Source organism: Corvus kubaryi, unplaced genomic scaffold, assembly GCF_017639235.1.
Source record: "Corvus kubaryi isolate FWS band 111438036 unplaced genomic scaffold, C.kubaryi_AGA036_p1.0 47711, whole genome shotgun sequence".
In the NCBI taxonomy this organism is placed as follows: Eukaryota; Metazoa; Chordata; class Aves; order Passeriformes; family Corvidae; genus Corvus; species Corvus kubaryi.
Genome location: NW_024581319.1, coordinates 755 through 24,226, shown reverse-complemented (window position 1 = coordinate 24,226; position 23,472 = coordinate 755). Strand labels below are relative to the sequence as shown.

Sequence of the window (23,472 nt, the reverse complement as noted above, 5' to 3'; positions counted from 1 at the left end):
GTCTCCTGGAAGATCCCCATGCTGATGTCTTTAGGACCAGCTGCTGATGGTCCCAGGGATCTCCCTCCCCTGCCTTCCCACAGCATTTTGCTCTGAACTGGATTAAAAAACAAAGGTTTTGGTGGAAAATGCTGCAGGAGGAGGGTTCAGCCCCCACTGCGCAGGGCCGGATGGGGTTAAAACTTTTGTGGCCACCTGCAAACTTGCAGGAAACATCATTTCCTCCTTCTGCAAAAGCTCGGCTGCCTCACAGGCACAGGAAGGTTTTGGGGTGCTCGGAAGGACTCCCCATGGGGTCACAGTGATGGGGGTGTCCTGGGGATGCTGGTACAGGGTGAGTGTCCCCTGCATGGGGCTGGTTGACCCTGCTGTGGCCTTTCATGGCCAAAATTTGGGCTTATAGGGTTCAAATCTTGCAGAGGGGACATCGCTGGGAAAACCCCGCGGCCTTTCTTGCCACACCCCACATTTGGGGTTTCAGCATCCGGCGTTCCTCCGGCTGCTGCTGGAGCTCCTGGGAGGGGGTGAGGGGGGAGCTCCTGCTTTGGGGTCATCCGTGGAATGAGTGTGCCAGGTCTCTGCTGGGATCCCTCTCACTGTCAGCCCCCACAATCCAGAGGGGTCTTGGGGTGCTCCTGCCCCCTCCCCATCAGCACTGCTGGTGATCACCAGGGTGCTGCGGCTGCCCAGCTGGGGTGACATCCACAGGGTACCAGCACGGGCTGGCTCTTCCCTGCGAGGGGGACAAACCTTTTGGGGTGGCCCTGAGAGGTGGCCTTTCCCCACGAGGACCTCACGGCTGTGAGCGATGTGGCAGCTCCAGCTTCGTGGTGGCGTGCAGAGCGGGGGGGCCTGATCCGAGGGCGTCCCCCCCCCATCATCGGGGATTGGTGTTGTCCCCGCGATTTGGGGGACACGGCAAACCCCACCAGCGTGGGGGAGACACCTCAAGCAGAGCCCACCATGTCCCGCTGAGCATCCCTCCCTCTCCCCCGGCCCCCCCAGGACGCGGCGGCGATGCTGTGACCTACATTCGCGACAAGGAAGGTCCCCAGCCCGCCGCCACCGCCGCCGGGCCATGAAGCGACACAAGTGACGGGGCCGGCGCGCCCGCGGCCATGGCCAGCCCGGCACCATGGCTGCGCTGGACACAAACAGAGCTGACGCGCTGGCACGGCGAGGAGGAGGAGGAGGAGGAGGAAGAAGACGACTTTGAAAGGCGGATGGACGAGGATGGGGTCATCGGCCTGGGGGAGGCTGCCAGGAGCCCACCGTGGGGTGAGTCCTGCCCTCCCTCCTGCCCAAAAGGGGTGGTCCCAAATGTCCCAGGAGGGGCCTGCGAGGGGGACGGGGCCACCGGCTGGGTCTGGGTGGCGACAGCCCCGCGGTGCGGGTGTTTTGCAGGTGACAGTGAGGACCTGGAGGAGGGGTCCCCGGCAGACGAGGGGCGCTGGCACCCACGGCAGGACCTGGCCCAGGAGGATGAGGAGCGGGGCAGCTCCGGGGAGGACGAGGGGCCCTGGGGGGCGGAGAGCGATGGGGAGCCCTACCCCGAGCTGTCCTCGGAGGGCCGCTGGGGCTCGGGCTCCAGCGGCAGCCCCGAGGTGCTGAGGGACGGCCGGGCTCTCTGCCAGCCCCGGGGCTGCAGCACGGACGGGGGGGACATCTCAGGGCTGTCGGACACCAGCCCTGGCCCTGCCACCCCGTCCCGCCAGCACCGGGGCTGGGGCACGGCCGGCGACACCATCGGGGGGCACAGGCAGGAGTGGACCCCGAGACGGAGCCTCCCTCTGCAGCTCTCCACCGATGACCCCAGCCCTGAGCCTGTCCCCGAGCCGCAGACAGCTGGCACAGGGCTGCCAGCCCCCAGCACCGCCGGCTTGGCACCCACCGGGGAGCCTCGAGACACCGGGAACCCCCCGGCAGCCCAAGGGCACGACAGATCCCGAGTGCCCAAGAAAGCAGCGCCCGCCGTGGTGCCGCCCAAGCCCGCCCGGCAGTCCCGGTCCCTGAGCCCCAGGAGGCGAGCGGGTGGCAAGGGGACGAGGGATCCCTCGGGAACGGGCACCGAGAGCACCCAGTACGGCCGAGGGCGCCTCAACCACCCCCTGCCCGACCTCTCCAAGGTGGAGGCGCGGGTGAAGTTCGACCAGAGCTACCGCCCACCCCGGGGCCGGGTGCTGCCCGCCCGCCCCCGCGGCCCCGGCGGCCCCATCGGCTTCAAATCTCCGGCCGAAATCGTGCGGGAGGTGCTGCTGAGCAATGGGGAGGGGGTCCCTTCGCAGCCCCCCAGCACGGCCGCGCTGCCGCAGGAGTTCAGGTCCCCCAGACAAGCCACGGCGCTGGTGCAGCAGCTCCAGGTAACGCCCGGCTCCCCCCAGTTCAGCCAGAGAGGGCGAACTGGGAGGGAATCCGGGCTGGGAGCAGCAGGGGGTGCAGGGGAAATGGAGGTGTCGCTGTCTCTGGGACACCGATGGGGGGTTTGGTGCTGGTCACCCCTTCCCGGTCCTGCCTGGAGCTGGCGAGGAGGGAAGGAGCAGGGATGTGGGCAGCGCTCAGGCTGGGGACAGGATGCTCGTGTCCCCCTGGGATGCTGGTCACCCCCCCACAGCTTGTCACCCTCAGGATGCTTGTCCCCCTGGGAGAAGAGGGGAGCTCTCCCCGCACGGAGAAACGGGGGCCACATCTGCACAGATGGGTCGGGTGTTTTGGAGGGGGAGGTTTCCGCACCCCACTGAAGGCTGCCTCCCCTCTTTATCACCCACCCCTCGGGCATCCCCCCCCCCCCCCCGCTGTCACTCACTGCTGTCCCCTCCCCACAGGACGACTACCACAAGCTGCTGACCAAGTACGCCGAGGCTGAGAACACCATCGACCAGCTGCGCCTGGGCGCCAGGGTGGGTGGGAGGGTCAGGGTGCCTGGGGGGGGGGGGGGGGGCCTCACTCTGCTCCCCCCCCCCTGAGGTTATCTGTTGTGTCTTCCTCCCCCGGCCCCCCTCCTCTTCCTCCTCCCGGGGAGCTGCGGTTGAGCAGTCCCAGCCCAGGGAGAGGAGGTTGAGACTGGGGGGCCACCGCGCCCCCCTCCCCTGGCAGGGTCCCCTCCGTGCCAGGGCGGTGGCTGAGCCGGATTGTCCCCGGAATGGCAGGGTTACAGGCGGAAGCGCGTCCCCGTGTCCCCTCCGCCACCTCCCGCCCTGCGCGGGTGGGGAAACTGAGGCAGGGCTGTGCCAACCGCCCCCCCCCACGCGTGTCGCCGCCTTCACCCCCTCCCCTGCTGTGCCCGTGGGGTGTTGCAGGGTGTCCCCGGGGCACGGTGCAGGCTGAGTTCCCGAACCCACTCTCCCTGCCCAGGTGAGCCTGTTCTCCGACCCGCCGCAGCCCAGCCGCAGCCTCGCCGTGGGCACCGTGGCCACCGGGTGCCGGGTGATGACCCTCAGCATCCCGCAGGCGCGGACAGCGGCTCTGGGCATGGCCACAGCCCCGGCCACAGCCCCAGCCCCGCCAGGTGCAGGTGTGTTGATCCGTGTCCCCTGTCCCGCTCGCCGCCCTCCTGCTCCGGTTCTAGGGGGGGGAGGATGCTCCCCGCAGCCCCTTCCCCACGCTGCCGTCACCGGTGCTGCGGGGTCACTTTGTCCTCGTGTTTTCTCGCAGCTGCAGCCTCGGGACCGTCAGAGCGGGGGGGTTCACCCCAACCTCGGTCCCCTCCTCCGCCCGGGGGGGGGCTGCCCCGCCTGCCCCGGGCCGTGCTGCTGCCCCGGCCCCCGGCTCACCCGGGCGCTGGCGGGGCAGAGCCGCAGGCTGCAGGCACAGGTAAGGACCGGGGGGCTACTGGGGGGGCCGGGAGGAGGACTTGGGGGGCTGCGGGGAGGAGCTGGAGGGGGCTTTAGAGGGGCTGCATGGAGGAGGGCTCTTGGGGACAGTGCTGGTGGGGTCTGTGGGGGCTGCAGGGAGGGGATTTGGGGGTGGTTCTGGAGAGCCTGAGGGGAGGGAGGTTATGGTGGTGGGCTAGGGGGAGGGCTGCGGACAGAGGGGGTTTGAGGAGGGTGCTGGGGCGAGCTGGGGAGGGGGTCTGGATTGGAGGGTTGGGGGAGATGCTGCCAGAGGGGCCTGTGGGGAGCGGGAGTGTTGTGCAGTGCTGGGAAGGAGCTGGGAAGGAAGGAAGGGCTGGGGAGGGGTCTGAGGTGGGGGATTGCTCTGGAGCAGTCTGTGGGGATGCTGCATATGGGGGGCAGCAGGGAGGGGGTCTGGGGGGAGCTGCGGAGGGGGGGGCTGCAGGGCCGGGCTCAGGCCGTGCAATCCTGGCCAGGTGGAATCCTTCGAAAGCTGGATGCGTGCAGGGACCCCCACACCCTCGAAACAGCTCCAGGTGCGTCAGCCCCTTCCCGGACCACCAGCCCAGCCCTGGCAGGAGCAGGGGGTGGCGGTGCCCGGAGCCGAGTGGGCAGGCTCGGACCCCGCACCCTTGTGCCGCAGAGGATGAGGATGCTGAAGGACGCACAGGATGCGCTGGAGCGGGAATACCTGCGGGGCCGGCAGCAGCTCCCGGGGGCTGCGGAGGGTTTTGATCCTGACCGGTACGTGCTCGATCCCCCTGCCACCCCCCTCCCCAGAGCCTCCGGAGAGTCCCCGGGGGTCGCTGTCCCCCCTGCACTGATGGCTGGTGTCTTGCAGGGTGGTGGAAGGGGAGATTTACCGCCTGGGGCTGCGCCTGGAGGGGCTGAAAGAGCGGCTGGAGCCGGGGGGCAGGCGGCAGTCCCTCCCGCAGGCCCCCCCGCAGCCCCGCTGCCCCCCAGCCCCGTCCCCGCCGGTCGTCCACTCCCCCCGCCCCGAGGTGAGCTGGGGGTGCAAAGGTTCCCCACCCCGCTGCAGTTGTGGGGGTTGCCTCTCTCAGCCTCTTTTGCTGTGTCCAGCAGAGCCCTGCGCTGGTGGAGAGTCCCCGGGGGACAGCGGGGGACAGCGAGGGGGTGGCAGGGGGGCTGCCCTGGCCCCTGTGGCACAAGCAGCGCCAAGTGGAGGAGGATTTCGGGGACCTGCTGGAGCAGTGAGTGCCCTGGCAGCGGGGCAGTGGGGACACGGGCACGGAACACATCCCCAAACCCACACGTGGGTTCCCCAGGTACCAGCACTTCAAGTCCTTACCGGAGTCACTGAGCCTGGAGCAGCTGAGCCTGGCGGAGAGCGGATCCCAGGAGGAGGTGGATGCAGCCACAGCAGGGGATGGTGGCCCCAGCAAGGTCCCCTGCAGGACACGGTCACTCGAGGAGGGGGCCAACATCGAGACCCTCCCTCTGTAAGTGCTGTCGAGTCGAGTCCCCAGGCAGGGGTGAGCAGATTTACCTCAGGGTCTCCAGTTTTACCTCAGAGCAAACGGCCTCCATGGCAGAGCTGCACCAGGACATTCATCACCTTTTGGGTTGTTCTGCCCCATCATTCCTGCTCCATCCCGTCCCCACAGGCACCTCCCGGAGAGAAGAGCTGCGACACTTCCCCCCAGAGGACCCCCGAACCTGGGGGACACACGGGGCCACCCATCCCCTGCCACTGCTGAGGAGCCGCCAGCCTCTGCCAAGCCCCCGCTGGGTGTCCCTGGGCCACCGCGGGTGCCACTGTCCCGCCGCAGCAGTGGGACAGGCAGCGCTGCCACCCAGCACGGGCCCCGCAAGGTGAGTCCCTGCGACTGCAGGTCCCCACCTGCCTGCACCCCCAGGGGTCCCGGGGTGCTGGGCACCGATCCTGCTCTCCCCGTGCCTCTGCAGGAGCAGCGCATCGTGTCCCCAGAGACCGACAGTGGCTTCGTGGGCTCGGAGGCCAGCAGGGTGTCACCCCCCGTGCACACCCCCGAGCAGCATCCCGCTGGCACAGGGTACGGCCCGCGCTCCTGCCTGCGGGAATTCGGCTCTGCCTGCGAGATTTGGGGGATTGAGGAGGAGCAGGCACTGCGGGAGAGGCAGTGAGGGTGTGGGGAGCGGGGTTCAGGGGGGGTTGGAGATGTGCAGGGTGCCCGTGGCCCGGGATGAGCCCTGGGGGCTGCCTGTCCCTTCCCCAGGACTCCGGGCTCTCTGGGACCGTCCATCCCCATCCCCACCACCCTCCTCACCCCACGGAAGAGAGAGATGACCCCGCTTCCCTCCGAGACAGCACTGATGGGCATCTACCCCCCGGGGGGCACAGGGGGGCCCCGGCTGCCCCCCAGCAGCCCCTCGCAGAGCAGCTCCCCCCCTCGCTGGGCCGAGAGCAGCGAGGCAGGGCCGGACGCCGACGGTGATGGCAGTGAGTGCACAGGGCTTGGCGAGGGACAGAGATCTGGGGAGGCCCCGGCTCTGTGGCTCTGGTTTTTGGGGTTCCCAAACCTCCTGGAGGGAGGTGTGTGCCAATCTCTGCTCTCTGACCTTGGCTCGCTGTGCTCCCCTTCCTCCCCAGCTCACACGGACTCAGAGGTGGGAGACAGGAGCTGTGCCAGCGCCAGTGACCACCCTGCAGCCATGGCCAGGAGCCCAACCAGCCCCCTGCCATCCCCCCAAACGCCATCCCCCACCCTCCTGTCCCCCGACCCGCCGTCCCTCGACCCGGCTCCCTGTGACCTCCTGGGCTCCCGTCTGGAGCGCAAGTGAGTGTCGGTGTCCCCACCTCCTCAAACCCCACTGGGTGACACAGGGACCCCCCAAAGGCACCCACTGGGCACCCATGTGGCGGCTGAGACCGGACTCCAGCCCAGCCCAGCCCCAGGCTTGGTTTTGGGGAGCGTCACAGCTGCTGGGTGCCGGTGCTGGGGATGGGGGATCTGGGAGGGAGTCGCTGATGCTCCCCCAGGGCACCCAGCACTGTTGGGGTCCCCGCTGGCTGCAGCCCCCCCTCACTGTGACATCTGTCCTGGGGCAGCCAGGCCATCCGGGCGCTGCAGGACGAGGTGTGGCGGCTGCGGCGGAGGCTGGAGGAGAGTCTGCGCCGCTCCCGCAGCTACCCCGAGGGAAAAGCCACTCCCCGTGGCACCCCGGCCAGGAGGCCACCAGTGGCCAGCGGACCATCGTCCCCCCAGGATGCAGCACCGTCGGGGTAGGTGGCAGGAGGGACCTGGGGGTGTGGGGGCAGCGTGGGGACACCCCCAGCCTCGGCCTGTCCACACCTCTGCTGTGACCAGGGAGAGGTTTGGCTGCCAGCCTGGTGACAGCATCTCTGTCCCCTCCGCAGGGACCCGAGCCCCCCGGTGCGGGGCAGGGTGGCCCCCGGGGTCACACCCACATGGAGGGAGAGGTCAGCTTCGCTGCCACGGCACAGGCCGGAGCTGGACCTCGGTAAGTGGGACCTCACCAGGGTGGGGACAGAGGGGACAGAGGACACGCGCTGCTCCCTGCACACCACTTCCCCTCCCCAAACGGAGCAGGATGTTCTGGGGCTGCAGGACTGTGGGGCCGGGTCCTGGTGGTCCCACGGGACCCCTCAGCGCTCAGCCCAGGGCGGGTCCTGCAGGTCTGGAGGATCCCAGCGGATCCCGCCCCGCTTCCCTGTCCTCCGCCGCAGCCTCGGGGTCAGAGCCCTCACCCGCCGGGCCCCGGGCACCGCCGTCCCTGCGGAGGCACCGTGGGAACCCCCCGGGGGCGGTGACATTTCGGGGACAGTGCACAGGTGGGTGCTGCTGGCGCTCGGTGGTGGGGCTGAGGGCGGCCACCCTCGCCTCGGGGACCCTGGCCGTGCTCACGCTGGACTTTGGCAGGGACACGGTACCAGGCGGGGACACCACGTGCCACCCCGGCACCCCGAGAGGAGCCAGGCACCTCGGGGTGTCCCCGATGTCACAGGGGCAGGATGGCATCAGGTGAGTGGCCCCCAGCCCCTTCCAGCTCTCCCTACCACCCCTAACGGCTGCTAACGACTTTAATTAATTCATTAACTGGGGAGGCTCAGGGAGGGAATAGAAAACCCACTCCTCATGGCCTGAGGCTGTCCCCACTGTCCCTCAGCCAGACCCCACCGTCCCCAGGGGGACCAATCTGAGCAGCTCTGGAGATGCTCTGGGGATGCTCTGACCTCGTGTGGGTCCCCCACCTCTGTGCCTGTGGGGGCAGAAATACCTGGGGTTTCCTGGGATTCCCTGGGGTTCCAAGGATTCCCCGGGATTCCTGGTGTCACCGGGATCGGTGTCACCTGTCCCCAGCCCTGTCCCAGGTGCCAGTGCAGAGCCCACCTTTGCAGACCCTCCTTTCCCTCCCTCCCATCCCATCAGCCCCCTCAAACCCCTCAGCTCTTCCCAAACATCTCTGGCTGGGTCCCACGGGACATTCCCAATTTCCTCTCTCCACAGCTGGATTTGGGGGGGGTGATGCCACTTGGCAGCCCCAGCACAGCACCCCGAGGAGGACGTCCTGCCCCACTTGCCGGGCACCCATGGGTGCACCGGGCAGCAGGGACAGAGCTGCATCTGGTGGGTGACAAGGGTGACACATGCCTGGCACAGCTCATCCCTGTGTGGGGGCTGGGTGGGGGGACAGGGAACAACCTCAGCCCCCTGACACTGCTTGGGGACAGAAGTGGCAGCTAGTGGTGCCACCTGGCACCTGGGGTTCAGGTGTGCTCACCCAGCAGTGGCTGCCTGGTGTGGCACAGGGGGTGATGGCACCTGGGGCTGCCACGCGATGCGCACCCCTGGGGACACCTAACCCTTCTGGGGACACCTAACCCTTCTGGGGACATCTAACCCCCCTGGGGACATCTAACCACCTCCCTCCCCTCAGCAGAGCGTGGCCCTGGTGGCACCTGTCCCCCAGGCCCCCGCGTTGGAGCCAAGAAGCCGGAGCAACGCGGCCTTTGGTACTTGGCAGCCACCCCTGCTGCCACCGCTGCCACCGTCTGCCTGGCACCCGTCCCCCTCGTGCCTTATGTGCCCTCCATGCTGTAAGGATGCCCTGGGGCTGGGAGGGGGCTTAGGGAAGGGGTCAGCATCCCCCAGGGGTGCAGGGTTGTCCGTCCCCCCCAGGGACCCTCTGGCTTGCCCATGGCAATGGGGTGACATGGCCACCAGCTCCTGTTGGGGGGGGGGGGTCTGTGTTTAGGGGGTGGGGATGGAGGGGATAGGGAAGAGGGATACAGATAAGGTGGAGTGGGGCCACAGCCACTGAGCAATGCTGAGCCCATGTCCCTTCTCCTTCCCAGCTACTGCTCCCCCACAGTTCCTACCTCAGCCCCAGCCCTGGCCGGGGTCCCCCTCAGTGTCCCCGCGGGGCCCCGGCGGGCAGAGAGTCCCCCCCGGCCCCAGGGCCACCACCGCTGCCTGAGCCTGGACCTGGAGGAGCTGGAGGAGCTGAACTGGTCACTCAGCCGGGCCGTGGAGGCTGCCCAGAGCGTGAGGCTGACCACAACCCGCATGAGCCGGGCACTGGCCGCAGAGCTGGGCCGGGCGCGGGGCCTGCGCGGCTCCTGCCTCTTCTGAGGGTCCCACCAGCACCTCCAAAGCCTCCCTGCCACGAGGAGGAGGAGGATGGGCCCCCTCAGCGTCCCTGCACTGGGTGCTCCCTGCCAAGTCTGGGGGCAGCAGGGCTGGAGGTGTCTCCAGGGTGTCCTGCCCTGGCTCCCACCCCCCTTCCCGCTCTCCCTGCAGTTCCTGCATGGCTTGTCCGTCTGTCTGGCCGTTTTCGGGACCCCCTCAAGCTGCAGGAGGGGGGGGATGGCGTGGGCAGAAATCTCCTGGGACCTGCAGCATCCCTTGGGACCAATGGGGTGGCCCTGTGTCCCCCCAAGGCAGTGGCCACCCCACCCTGAGCACTTGTGGGGATGCTCTGACCTCGTGTGGGCCCTGCACAGGTCGAGCCCCCTTGGCAGCTGTGTTACCTCTGTGCCTGTGTGGGCAGCAATACCTAGGATTCCTGGGATTTCCTGGGATTCCTGGGATTTCCTGGGATTCCCTATCCCACCCCTTTCCCAACCTTTAGGCCTCCTCAGGGGGCTCAACCCCTCTGCCCTTGGACTTGAACCCAGCACAATCCTCCTTGGGGAAACTCTTTTTTTTGGTGGTTTTTATGTGAATTTCTGTAGCTAGTGAGCAGCTCAGTCACTCTTTTGAGCGTTGATTGATGGTCTGTAATATGTTTGTGCGATATATGTGTATCTATAAACGGATATATCTGGATATAGACCTTATCTATATTTATAGATCTATATCTAGAGAGACAGATATAAATAGATCTGGGTATATACAGATCTGTATCTGATTCCACAGATATATCTTCTTATGGATACATATATATATATATATATATCTATATAAATTCTGGTTTTCATTTCCAGCACAACCCTTAGGGCATTTGTGGGGTTTTTTCTGCTCATGCCTGGATGTGGCCGCCCACAGCATCAAATAAAATGAAGGATTTGAGGTTTTTCCCCCTGGGATTTCCAGGGGATCTGGGCTGGAAGAGGAAAAACCACCTGCTGAGACCAAAGCAGGTGTGGGGTTTGCAGAGCCCCTGGTCCCTCCCAGCTGGGTTTCTAATGAGTTAGCGCCTGTTCTTTAGGGAAAACCATGTGGTCGGGGCAGCTTTTCCTGGGATGGGTCCAGCCTAATGCCCTGCTCCATCCCCAACACCCCAGCCTGTGTTTATCTGTAGGACCTACCTGAAGTGCCAGTGTCAAATGTATTTATTTTTGCTTTTATTTGTTGTACAAATACCCACATGTGGGGGGTGGGATCAGTGCGTGACTCAGGCCTGGAGCCATCCAAGCTCTCCCTGAGCCTGATCCTGACACGAGCCCAGAGGGGCTGGGAATGGGCCTGTCTCTCCCCCTTTTTTAGGGGATTTTAAAGAAGTTTGGGGCATTTTAAAGAGGTTTGGGGGATTTAAAAGAAGTTTTATGCATCTCTGGTTGCCTCTGCTCATGTTTGTCCCCAAGCTGGAAGCTGTGACTTGCCCCAGCCCAGCCAGGGTGTGATGGGAGTGTGTGGGAAGTGTGGTTAATTATCCCAAAAGCAGTAGCCAGGACCAAATGATGGGGTTTTTTTCCTTATCCCCTATTTTTTAACGCCCTGGGGTGGCATTTTGTACGAAGAAATCGCCTATTTTTGAAGGAAATAAACGGTGTTGGATGACTCGTGTGCTGATTCTCCTTCCCCAAAGCCACTCCTCAGGGGAGGTTTGGCATCACCACACCAGGAGCCCTCCCTTGGGGTCAGATGGAATATTTTCCCATGCCTTTTCCCTGTTCTCCTGGCCCCGAGGGAGCAGCACAGCACAGCCCCAGTTGCACTAGGGATGGAGATCGCTTTTATTTAGTCACTCGAGTGCTTTAGTACAGAAGAACAGATATACAGAGATGATACATGTTTGTGCTTCAACACTTTCAAACATTTAGATTCCAGTAATTTCAAGGTAAACAAGTTCCAAGACAGACTAGATTATTTTTTTTTTAAAGTTTTCCTTTTTGATAAATTATTTTTTATATAAATAACTGTAACAGAAAAAAAAAATAATAATAATAATGTCCAACATACAAGATCCTGAAGCATTTGCATTGCTAAACCAAGGAGGAACAGAAACGGGCTGGGAGACCGAGGGGGAACCAACAAATATCAGTGCAATGATACAGCCTTTGCCCTAAAAATATATATTTAACTTTATGGGCAAGGAGCAGACGGGAAGGGAAAGGAAAAAGGGGGGGGGCTAAACCACCAACGAGGCAAGAAAGAGCAATTTTGGGGAAGGAAAAGGGGGGGTCACAGCCTTCAGGGGGAAGAGAACAAAACCATAGACCCCAAAATATTGCAGTGCATCTAATGGCAAGGGGAGAGGGGGCAATCCAGGGGCGTCAAATAAAAACCCAACTCAAATCAGAGGTTTGGGGAAATCACTATACACCAAGCTCGTAAGAACGTCACAAGACACAGTCATTAATATACACAGAGTCCAGAGGGTTTGGAGGGGGGCCTGGAGGGTTGGGGAGGCCCCAGAGGGATTTGGGGAAGGCCCAGAGGGTTTTTGGGGAGGGCCCAGAGGGGTTTTAGGGAGCCCCAGAGGGTTTTTGGGGGGGCCTCAGGGTGACGGCACGCTCAGAAACGCTTCACCACAGGACGACACGAGCGGAGCCGGGCACGGGGACCGAGCTTCCGTGGGGATGGATGGGGAGAGGTATCCATGGAGAGATAGCACAGAGATATATAGATATATATATATATATATAAAAAACAGATTTTTGTTTTATATATATATATATATAGAAGGAATTCCCAGAGAGAGGGAGGCGGGGCTGCAGCAGGGCCATGCAAGCAGACAGGCCCCAGCTCCCAGTTTTGACCGGTTTGGTCCCTTTTTCACATGGGAATTGCCACGGTGTGAAGTGTCCTGGCTGCACCCTCATCCCAAATTCCCATCCAGATGCTGGTGTGCACATCTGGAAGGAGCACCCACCACCCCAAACGCCATGGGACAGAAGGTGGTGCCAGCCCGGCGCCCGCCTGAGCAGCGGGTGGAGCGGTGTGGGGCGTCCGTCCATCTGTCCTCCCATCCACACAAGACCCCAAGGAGGAGCATTCCCCAAAACAATGTGGTTTTCTGTCATTTCCCCACCACATTCACTAGCAATGGGCAGATGGGTACTCAGCAATGAGCTCCTGGGCACTTCCCACAGCTGCAGCTACAAATATATAGATTTGGGTTTTTTTTTCCTTTTTCTCTTAAACACAATGCATCCATTTTCTTTATATATATATATATATTATTTTTCTTTTTTTTTTTGGCTGTTATCCCCTCCCTGTGGATAAAATGAGATGGGGGAGGCGCTGGGAGGGGAGAGGAGGGGGTCAACACAAGAACAAGAGAGAAGCTGGGCCCACTGGGTGCAGGGTGGCACCCGGGGCCGGGCGCCCAGCGGGGACGTGGGGTTGGCATCGAGTGGTGACAGCGTTTCCTTTTAACTGCTGCTCTCTTCCTCTGTTTTATTGAGTTTCTTCAGCGTGTCCAGCAGTTTCTGTGGGGTGAGGATGTGCGTGGACCCTGTGGGAGCAGAGGAGAAGGGGGTGGGAGGGGATCAGTGATGGCTTTGGGACCACCCCGCTGCGCCCCGACCGCCGTCCCCGCTGTCCCGGGTCCCCCTTACCTGGCGGCGCCGGCCCCGCGCCGCTGGAAATGCTTGCGAGGAAATGCAGTCTGTGGGGACGGGGGGGGAGGTTGTGGGGGCAGGGAGAACGGGAAAAGGATGGAGAAGGAGGGATGGAGGTGAGGGATGGAGCTGGCGGGGTGAGGCGGGGGCCGGGAGGTGCCGGTGCAGGGGGGTTGTGGCACTGGGGTCGCTCCAGGACCCACGGGGGATGCAGGAGGCACTGGTGGGGTGCAGGGGTGTGGGATGCAGGGAACAGCCGGCACAGAGGGACCTTCCCCAGGTCCCCCAACCTGCACGGAGCATCCTGGGGACACAGAGGTGGCTGCGAGGGGTGGGAGGAGAGGAGGAAAAGGGCTCTTGCCTCCTGCTGCCCCTCGCTCGGGGGTCCCCCAGCACGGTGCCCACAGTGGCTCAGCCCCACAGCCACCCTGGCACTGCAGGGACCAGCACACGGGGGATGCCAGGGTGGCACTCACTGGTGAAACCAGCAGCAGCTAAACCCCAGAGCAGGGTTTGGGGTCTGCAATGTCGGGAGGCTCCTGCCTATCCAAGGGGTCCGAGAGCTGAGTGGGATTCCAGTCCCAAGGCACCGCAGAGCTGGGGGGTCCCAGCAGTGCCCAGCCTGTGGGGACAGACCAGGACGAGTGCTGGGGTCTCCACTGCTGCCCCTCTCCCCCAGCCCTGCTGCAGCAGCATCCCGGGAGCTTCATCCCCCTGCCCGGCCCTGGGACGCCTCTGTGGGGCAGGCAGGACCCTGACCCCTCCGGCCCTGGCGAGGGGGAACTCATGGCATGAAGGAGCCGGCCAGGGGACATGGCTGAGGGATGATGGAGCGACGCCGGATGCTTTTCCACCTGGTCGGAGGAACCGCAAGCATTTTCTTATCGGAGAACCCGACAAACCCCAAAACAACAACCAAAGAAAGGAGGAACGGAAGAATCAAAGAAAACCCTTCGGGGAGGAAGAGTTTCTTTTTCATTAGTAAGCTGCCTTTACTTGGTTTCTTTGGCTCACTCCATTGCTGGAGCCTGATCCTCAAATGATACCCTAGTGGAGTCCCTGAAGTCGGGGTGCCTCAGGTCCATGAGAAATTTGGTGGGAGTGAGAATGTGAGTAGAACCTGCGGGAGAACAGAGCGGGGCTGACGGCTGCGCTGAGGCTCCCCCGCGCCACCACCACCACCAGCAGCTGCTTTTGGGGCGAGGAAGAGGAAGGACGGAGCTCCGGAGGCGCATGCAGGGGATGGACCCCGGAGAGAGGCGGGATGGGGTGGGTGACAGGCAGGATGGAGCTGGGATGGGTGGCCGGTGACAGGGGTGACACAGCTGGGGCAGCAAGTGGTGCAGACTGGGATGCTGCTCCCAAGGAGCAGGAGAGATGCCAGGGACAGGCTCCACCAGGCATCCAGGGCAAGAATGCAGGGCTCAGATGAGATGGTGAAGGACGCCTGCCTCTGCCCTGTGAGGCGTGTATCCAAGCTGTGCTTCCCGGAGGAATTTTAGGGGACCTAACAGCTCCTGGTAGAGTTTCCACCGTGTCCTCTGTGCCTGCCTCACAGCTCCCCTGGGAGCAGAGATGGGAGCTGACCCTGAGCATGTCCTGTCGCACGTCCTGTGCAACTCAAAACCGTGGTTCCTGTTTGCACCCCTCTTTATTTTGCACTTTTCCTCCTGTAATGACCCCAAAACCAAGGAGCAATCCGAGCTGCCAAACCTCCTCCCCTCTCACCCAGCCCCGCTCAGAGAAAACCAGCCAAAGGAGACGAGAAAATGGAAGCAAAAATGAGGATGTTTTGGAGTGACGCAACCCACATGGGGAAGGGGAGGGGACACACAGGGGTGACAACAGATGTCCGGAGAAAACCTTTCCGCAGAGTTCCAGCTCCCGCAGTCGTCTGGAGCCAGGAATTTGCGGGATGGAGCGTGGGATGAGCAGCCAGCAGGAGGGGCCAGCCCCGGGGCCACCACTCACCTATTAGCACCTCCCACTTGCCGCTGGCTTGTGTCACCTCGTAGGCGCAGCGCATCTCGTTCATGCTCACCCCGCCCAGGATGAAGATGATGAGGCGGGGGCCGCTCCGGTACTCGCCGGGGGCCTTGTTCTTGTGCCAGTGGCCGTAGCGGGCACTGAGGAGAGGAAGAGGAGGGTGAAGGAGGGGCACGAGGCACCACATCTTCATTAAATCCCACAGACACTGCTGCCACAGCAAGGCAAGTCCAGTGCTCCAGCCACGAGTGGCTGCTCGCTGTTACAGGCAGAGAAACTGAGGCACGGGATTCCTAAAGGGAAACTGAGGCACGGGATTCCTAAAGGGAAACTGAGGCACCAGGAGTCGGAAGGGAAAATGAGGCATGGGATTCCTAAAGGGGAACAGAAGCACAGGATGCCTGGAGGAAAACTGAGGAATGGGATGCCCCAAGGGAAACTGAGGCACGGGATGCCTGAAGGGAAATGAAGGCGTGGGATTCCTAAAGGGAAACGGAGACATGGGATATCTGTAGGGAAACTGGAGCACAGGATACCTAAAGAAAAACAGAGACACAGGATGCCTGAAGGGAAACTGAGGCACAGGATGCCTGAAGGAAACGGAGACAAGGGATTCCTAAAGGAATACAGAGACACAGGCTGTCTGGAGGGACACTGAGGAATGGGATGCCTCAAGGGAATGGAGACATGAAGTGTCTGACGGGAAACTGAGGCACGGATGCCTCAATGCCCTCAGAGCAGCCCCCAGAGCTGCTGCTGGATCCAGCCCCTCTGGGTGGATGCTGACAGTGATCCGGGTGGGGATGGACAGGGCAGGAGGGGCACCCACCTGACGGCAGTGGTGCTGAAGGAGGCGGAGGAGCGGGTGGAGATGTACGGGTAGTGCTTGGTGTCCAGCTTGTCATCGATGGCATCCTGAGGGCAGAGAGCCACGGGGCCAGGGTCAGCGAGGAGCCAGGCACAGCCCCCGGCCCCACAGCCCCTCGGGAGGGCTGCACCCAGGATTCCCCTCCTGAGGAGCTCAGGAGCAGGAGGTTTCAGCCCTGGGATCCCCCTCCAGCACAGGGGACCCGCTGCTGCATCACCAGTGGCCGAGGGCCAGTGCCACCTGGGGGTCCTTGTCTCTGTCCCGGGCGTGAGGCTGAGGGGTGTTCTGGGGGTGAAGCCATCGCGGGGTGGGGGTTGCGACAAAACTCTGTGCTTTTGGGACCTGAGGGAGCTCTGCTGGCCTGAGGGCAGAGGCAGCACTGAACTGCCCAGGGCTGTCCAAGTGCAGAGCTCCTGGGACAGCTCCTGAGGGTACAGGCACGGCTGTACAGAGCCACATCCGTCCCCTGGCTCAGCTGGGACGTGAGCAAGGCTGTGACAAGGCCACCCAGCCTTGGTGGCCGTGGGGGCACACACACAACCAGCCAGTTTGTTACTGCATTTGTACTGCTGGGCAGTACAGGCACTGGGGTGCTGGGCAAGCCTGGTTTGGGCCGTGAAGACTGAGGGGAGACCTCACTGGGGTCTAAAACTTCCTCATGAGGGGAAGAGAAGGGGCAGCTCTGATCTCTGCTCCTGGGCCAGGGACAGCACCCAGGGAGCGGCTGGAGCTGGGCCAGGGCAGGCTCAGGCTGAGAGCAGGGAAAGGTTCTTCCCCCAGAGGGTGCTGGGCACTGCCCAGGCTCCCCAGGGAATGGGCACGGCCCCGAGGCTGCCAGAGCTCCAGGAGCGTTTGGACAGCGCTGCCAGGGATGCCCAGGGTGGGGCTGTTGGGGGGTCTGGGCAGGGCCAGGGGCTGCACTGGATGATCCTTGGGGATCCCTTCCAGCTCAGCACATTCTGTGGTTCTCTGCATCCCACCTGGGCCAGGAGGCTCGTGAGGCCAGGAAAGCCTCCCAAAATATCCCAACCATGCTGCCATCCCGGGCAGGGAGCAGCCTGGAGGACGAGTGCCCAGAGAGAGGTGTCGGGCTTTGGGCTGGGAGCAAAGCTCCTTTCCTGGGTGGCTCTGGAATTCCCTGCTTTGTCCCCCAGCCCTGTCCTCTCGCTGGCTCACCTCCATGATGTCCTTGATCACCGGGGTCCACCGGGACAGCTGGTAGGTCTGCTCGCTGATGCGCTCCTTGCGCTCCGGCTTGCTTCGGCGGCGCAGCGTGGACTGGGCACAGAGAGAGCACAGGGACACCCTGAGACACGGCAGGGACACCCCCGAGGCCACCCCGGGAGGGACAGGACCGCCAGGGCAGAGGGGCAGGGCAGCAGGAGGAAGACACTCACGTCTGTGATGATGGGCACCCCGAGGTGAGCCATGTTGGTGATGATCTCGCTGTCCTCTGCTGGGATCTGGGCGTGCTGGATCAGCTTGTTCAGGTTCTCCTCGGTGATTCCTGGGAATGCAACAGGGAGGGGGTGTTCTCCTCGGGAACGTGTCACCAAGGGGACACAGCCCCTCTGCTGCCACCTTAGGACACTCAGCCTGGTGCTGGTCAGGGAGGCAGGGCTGGGTTTTCCCAGCTGGATCGTCCTGGCCAAACCTGGATCTGCCCACCCCCACCCCTGCCCAGGCGTCCCCCTCACCGTTCTTCAGGAAGATGTAGAGCAGGATGATGCGGATCTTGTCATAGGTGCTGACGTTGCCATCCAGCAGGATGGGGACAATGGCCCTCATAGGGTCTTTGATCTTCTCGCCTTCAGCATCGGTGCCCATGGCCAGGTCCTGTAGGGGACATGTGCTCGTTACCCCTCCATGCTGGGAGGGTGGAGCCACAGCCCCTGCTGTTCCTGTGGGAATGTGGGGCTGGGGGAGGTGTTTGGTACCTGCTCGACTCGGCACAGCTTGTCCACAGTGCCCTGGTAGTGCTTCATGCAGTCCTCAGCCAGGTGCAGGTGGGTCGAGTACTGGGGACACAAGAGCGGTCACCTCTGCAGTGCTGGCAGCAGCTGAGGGTCCCTGTGCCACCAGCCGTGGCCAGGGGAGAGCTGCCACCCCCTGCTCCCGGGTGGGCTCGGTCACTGAACACACCATGTCCCCTCCCCGTACCTTGCTGAGCTCCTTCTGGTACTGCGGCATCTTCTTCAGCATCTGGGACAGGTCTCTCATGGTGGTCTGCGAGGGAAGGGGACGTGGTCACTCACCCTCAGCAACCTGGGGGCCACCAGCACAGAGGGGATGACCCTGCCAAGGATTTCTGTCCCCACTGAGCCCCCCGTGGGGGTTTGGTGACATCTGACGTGTCACTGCCAGGCCTCCTTCACTGAAGAGGAGAGGCAGTGGGGGTCTGCAGCTCTGCAGACTGGGGTGTAGTGGGGAGAAATCCCCTGAGGATCTTCCTCCAGAATCCCCGTGTGCCTAGCTGGGGCTCAGATGGTCCTTTCAGCCCTGGCCACTTTTACATCCTACTGCCACCAGGGTCCCCTCCCTGCCACCAACTCAGGGAATGGAGACAGAGCAGCTGCTGTGGGAGGTGCACGGACCCTGTGCTGGAGACAAACTGATCCCTGGGTGCAGAGCTCTCCCAAAGCACCCCATTTCCAGCCCCAGCTGTAGGGCTGGCACTCCCTGCCACTCCCCCCACCAGGAACCTGACCACCCTTCTTCCTTGGCAAAGTGCCCCCAGGAGACCCCACCATGTGCCAACCCACGGCTGAGCCTGTCCCCAGCTCGGTGGATGCATCAGGTCACCTTGTCACCCGTGTTCATCCTCTTGCTGGAAGAGAACTCCTTCAGGGACCGAGTCACCTCCCTGGGGAGAGGAGGAGAGCAGAGCTGTGAGGGGGAGGGGACCCTCACAGCGGGGTGGGCGGCAACGGCAAGCCAGCGTCCCACCCAGCCAGCAAACCACCCCAGGGACACTCACTGGGACACCTCGGCGATGTGTTTGTGGCGCAAGGTGACCCACAGGTCATCGTCCTCATCCAGGAGAACCTCCTTGATCCGGGCCTCGCCGATGCCGCTCGTCTCATACCTGGGATGAGGGGAGGGATGCCAGGCTGGGGATGGGGCTGAGGGCGCACACAGCCCCCTCGCTGCTGCGTTTAGGGAGGTTGGGGACATGGGGGGACATGAGGGCTCTTCTTGGCTGTGCCAGCAGCGAAGCGATTTCAACCGGGATCGACCTCTTGCCTCCTTGTACCCCTTCAACTCCTAAATGTTGGTAAGGGGCCGAGGGCTGAAGGCTGGTAAAGCCCTTTTTGTCCCAACCCTGCCCATCAGCCCAGCCAGAGTGCTGGCAGCACTGGTGGCTCCCAGTGGATGACTCGTGACGGATGGAGGGCCGCTGAGCTCCCAACTCCTGCTCTAGGATTGGCCTCAGGGCTGTCCCAGGACTGGTGGGGATGGCAGCACAGCACTCACTTGTAGACATCGTTCTCGATGGGCAGCAGGTCGTAGCTCATGGCCTGGAAGGTCAGCTCGTGCAGCACCGGGGACGCAGGGTCAAAGCCACGGTCCAGGATGAGGAGCTGGGAGCGAGCCTTGTCTGGACCCTGCGGACACAGCAGAGCCATCAGCACCGGGCTGGGGCTCCCTCGGCCCCACAGGTGCTCAGGGGGCTGTTTTGGGGTCCTCACTCGGGGTCTGTGGCTGCCACAGGGCAGAGGTTGAGTGGGACTTTACATCCCACACCCTCTCCCGGGGCTGCCAGCACCGCTCACCTCACCCATGGTGGGGTCATCAGCCTTGTAGGCGTCCAGCTTGTCCTGGATGAGCTGTGCCAGCATGGCATTGTCCTTGTAATCCCTGGGGGAGGCAGGGGGACAGGTCAGCCCACAGGGCACGGGATGGGAGGAGATGTTGGCTTCCCTGTGCAACATCCTTGGCTCGTGGCAGAGGAGGGACCTGAGGAGGTTTTGTTGCACCTCTCCTCGACGAGCTCCACTTTGCCTCGGTGCCACTTAAGATTTCAGGATCCCAACCCCCCCCAGCTCTCCAGAGCATCAGTCTGGGCCTGTTTACACTGAGCACGGATGTCTGTCCATGCCACCACCCCGTCCACCCCCACGCCCTGACCATCACGGCATGGCCTGTGATGCCCACCCTGGCCTTACCCGCGGTACCGCACAGCCGGGTACTCCTTCAGGGTGGCACAGAGCGTGGCAATCTGCTCTGCCAGGCGCTCCAGGATCGGGTTCTTCATCTGGGCCTTGTGGGGGCTGTAAAAGCTTTGGAAGGAGTCGGCCGAATCCAGAGAATAAACCTGGGGGTGCAGCGGGAGGGAGGTCAGAGGGGGATGTCTGCAGGAGAGCAGCCCCACCCCAGCGGGATTTGGAAACCAGATTCATCCCCAGATGGACCCAGCCGAGCCTGGGACCAGGGAGCTGGAGCTCAGTGATGCTTGGGACATCCCTCAGAATTTCCAGCCCCCTGGACCCCAGCTCCAGCTCCATGGTCGGATCCCTATCCCAGGTGATCAGAGGAGGCAGAAGACCCTTGCCCTCAGCAATCACCCGCTCTCAGGCAGGGAACCAGAGACCTGGGGACAAGCAGAAACACACCAGCTGTGCCCCCAGTAAGAACCAGCAGCCATTTTGGCTGCACATGAAGATGCCAAGAGGTCGCTCCCTAGGAATGCTGAGGATTGAAGGGTTAATGGCACCAAACAGGTCTCGAACCGTCTGCCCCCTGGTCCCTTTGTCCCCAGCAGCAGCAGATGGCTCGGGGCCAGCTCCCTGGTGCCCCTGGCTGGTGGCTGTGCTGGTGGCAGAGCTGACCAGCGCAGCTGTGGGCACGGGGCCAAGGCACAGCACCCGCTAAATCCCCCTCAGGATCAGCCTGGGCAGTAATCTCAGGAGACAGGGAGGAAGGGCTGAGCCAGCTGGGGGTGCAAGGCTGTAACACAAACCCTGAGGGGCTGCAGAGGGACCTGGACCCCCCCCAGCTGTCCCAGCCCCTGTCCCACCCCAGCCCAAGCTCACCTGGGACTCGGAAGGGAGGAAGGCAATGTTGATCTCCGTCAGGGTTTTGATGACCTTGGCAGCGCGGGATTTCACCAGCTCGTTGAAGAGGGCGTCGGGACAGGCTGTGAGGGGAGGAGGAGGGTGGTGCTCAGCATCTCTCCATCCCAAATCCCTCCCCACCTGCTGGCACCGCTTCAGCGACTGTCCCTGCCCTCCGGGTACTCACAGTCAGTGAAGAAGACGTGGGCAGCTCTGTACTTGGAGGTGGGGGGATCCTTGAAGTCGTTGATGAGGGAGTGGATGGACTGCAAGAGAGAGGGAGCAGCTGGGCTGGGCAGGATGGCACTGGGGGCAAGCTCTGCACCTCCATCCCACCACCCTGGCAGCCTCACTGGAGCCAGGATGCTTCCCATGGGCACAGCTGCCCATCCCAGCACCTCACCCCGGCCAGAGGCCCTGCCCCTGTGTCCCACAGCGTGCTCACCTTCTCGGAGGGGGTGATGAGGTACACGGCCTCCAGGCTGGGCAGCGGCTCCCGGCGCTTGTTGATGTCTTCCACAACTTGGGGGAAAAAGCAGGGATGCAGGGATCATGGCAGGGAGGGTGAGGGCAGGGCACTCAGCCATGCAGGGCTGTTGGACACCCAATGGCAGCCCAAGACCAGCCCTGCCAACCCCTCCATGTCCAAAACCCCCCCAGCCACTCGTCCCTGCCCACCCAGGAGTTGGGGCACCCCTGCCCACCCCATCCCAGCCCCGTGGTCCCTGCTGGAGCTGAGGGTGCGAGCACCTGGCCAGGGGCCATGGATCTGTCCGTGCTCCTGTGCTGCTGCTCCTGGGTTCATCCTCACATCCCCCTGATGGAGGAGACCACCTGGAGCTGAAGCTCTGGCTGTACCCACTGTCCCCAACACCTCCCACGACCCAGCCTGAAGTTTCCTTCTCCTTCCCAAGTGTTGCAGGAGCTGTTTAATTATTGGGCTGATAAAAACCAACACCTGGTCCCCTCCTCGAACCGAAGGAGTGCCAGGAGACAAAGTGTTCTGGCTGCTCCAGCCCCAGCAGGCAAGGAGGGACCTGTGGAACTCCAGCCTGGCAGCAGGAGCTGGCCATGGGCGCTGGGAGCTGGGGTGGCTCCATCCCAAGTGGGACAGGGCAGGGTGGGGGCTGTGCCAACCGCCCCGTGCCAGCCTGGAGATGCCTTTGCAGGTGCCCTGGTGCAGAGGGAGATTTGGCCCTTCCTGCAGGGCATGTGGGAGGCAGGGAGGGGGTACTCACTGGTGATGCCCTCCGTCATGATGTCGGTCATCTTGCAGCAGGACGAGAGCATGCGCATGCTCAGCTGGTCCACCACCAGCACCTGGGGACAGGTGAGCGCCCTGTGAGCGCCCTGGGAGCTCCCTGGGAGCTGGGAACACACGTCCTGCCCTTCCCCTCCCCTTCCCCACCCTGCCCACACCTGCCCCCTTCCCTGCTTCCTCCCCGCCTCCTCCTCTCCTGGCCCCACCCCGGTTTTGGTGCTCACCTTCCATTCCCCCTTCTTCTTCACCTTCCGGATCACATCGTGCATAATCTCTGGAAGAAAGGGGATATGGGCAAGGGTGAGACTCCAGTGTCCCTCCTACAGCACCCCAGGGGCTGCACTGGGGGCACCACACCCCCACCCATGTGCAGGGTCACGCTGAGCCCCCCTCACCCCGTGCCTCACTGGGGATGAAGGAGGGGATGGGGCTGGTTTTGGGGTACCCAGGGAAGGGTAGTCACCCCCCAGCCCTGTTTTTCTCTCATGCTTGGCACTCACAGACAGACCCCAGGCTGGTGGGGAGCATGGGCTGGTTGGGGGGTCCCTTTGGGGAGCCTGGAGGCTGCCCCCCTGAGGTTCAGCCCTAATCCAAAGTGCTGGGAAAACAACAGCAGCTTAAGAGCTCCTTTTAGAAACAAGAATCCAGCGGCCTGAGCCTGTTCCTTGTAATCCCTCACAATCCCATTTCACCTCCCGTGGCTGCTGGGCTTATGCAACCAGGCAGGACAGCAGCACCCCTGGGAGCCCCCCCACCCAAAATTCCCCTGCTCCGGCCCCGGGCCAACTCCCTGTGAGATGCCGGTTCAGGGACACGAGGAAGTGGCAGTGGGACAGAGACGTCACCTTTGGGGTCAGGTTGTAGGAAGGGGGGGTTCAAGCCTTGCCCTCCTGCCTAAACATCTGTTCTGGGGGAGCAAGGTGCTCCCCAAACCCTGCAGGTCTGCTTTGACCCTGGTGTGTGAATCACTGTCCCTCGCAGAGCTGAGCCTCAGGAAGAGTCCATGCCATATCCTCACAGAGCATTTTCCCCTGGATTTCATCCCTGCAGGGCTTTGCTCTGAGCCCCTGGTCCCAGGGATGGGGATGGAAATGCCCAATAAAAAGCCAGTTAAGGAATGTCTCTAAATCACAAACCAGAGGTGTGAGGGTGTCACCCTGGTGGCCTCAGCCCTGGGACCCTTCCCTGTGGGTGCTGGCTCCCTGGGTAAAGCCCAGCAGGGT

The 23,472-nt window shown here is 63.0% G+C and overlaps 2 protein-coding genes across 3 annotated transcripts; one reads left to right on the top strand and one right to left on the bottom strand.

Moving 5' to 3' along the window:
• The first annotated feature begins 228 nt into the window (after positions 1-228).
• Positions 229-11,074, top strand: LOC121672295 (microtubule organization protein AKNA-like). The gene is given in 23 exon segments (XM_042044900.1): positions 229-334; positions 1,006-1,278; positions 1,405-2,360; positions 2,823-2,897; positions 3,352-3,511; positions 3,652-3,704; positions 3,706-3,810; positions 4,307-4,366; positions 4,474-4,574; positions 4,672-4,831; positions 4,914-5,041; positions 5,117-5,290; positions 5,456-5,663; positions 5,757-5,863; positions 6,047-6,270; positions 6,421-6,607; positions 6,880-7,053; positions 7,189-7,292; positions 7,468-7,623; positions 7,712-7,813; positions 8,300-8,419; positions 8,733-8,889; positions 9,148-11,074. Coding segments are annotated over 22 exon segments (3,948 nt in total). The 5' UTR covers positions 229-334; positions 1,006-1,118; the 3' UTR covers positions 9,425-11,074.
• Positions 11,075-11,226: 152 nt separating this feature from the next.
• Positions 11,227-22,579, bottom strand: LOC121672296 (syntaxin-binding protein 1). 2 transcript variants are annotated; one of them, XM_042044901.1, is made up of 19 exons: positions 22,474-22,579; positions 22,227-22,308; positions 21,434-21,510; positions 21,176-21,254; positions 20,968-21,071; positions 20,101-20,249; positions 19,708-19,792; positions 19,409-19,539; positions 18,912-19,019; positions 18,737-18,797; positions 18,095-18,160; positions 17,872-17,952; positions 17,632-17,770; positions 17,332-17,441; positions 17,111-17,212; positions 15,896-15,981; positions 15,052-15,206; positions 14,077-14,200; positions 12,867-12,974 (listed from the first exon to the last, which is right to left on the bottom strand). In XM_042044901.1, the coding sequence occupies exons 1-18, from the start codon at positions 22,516-22,518 to the stop codon at positions 14,091-14,093; spliced, it is 1,770 nt and encodes a 589-aa protein (XP_041900835.1). In that variant the 5' UTR covers positions 22,519-22,579; the 3' UTR covers positions 12,867-12,974; positions 14,077-14,090. The 2 variants fall into 2 exon arrangements, with proteins under 2 accessions (XP_041900836.1, XP_041900835.1); XM_042044902.1 differs by lacking the exon at positions 14,077-14,200 and having other exon boundaries at positions 11,227-12,974.
• Between the last annotated feature and the right edge of the window lie 893 nt (positions 22,580-23,472).

Excerpts from the sequence above, each read along its gene's own strand:
- LOC121672296 (XM_042044901.1), bottom strand. The coding sequence starts at position 22,518 with ATGCACGATGTGATCCGGAAGGTGAAGAAGAAGGGGGAATGGAAG. Across the intron at positions 18,161-18,736 it reads GGATGAACACGGGTGACAAG|ACCACCATGAGAGACCTGTC; the intron begins GTGACCTGATGC and ends CTTCCCTCGCAG. Across the intron at positions 17,442-17,631 it reads CTACATCTTCCTGAAGAACG|GAATCACCGAGGAGAACCTG; the intron begins GTGAGGGGGACG and ends TTGCATTCCCAG.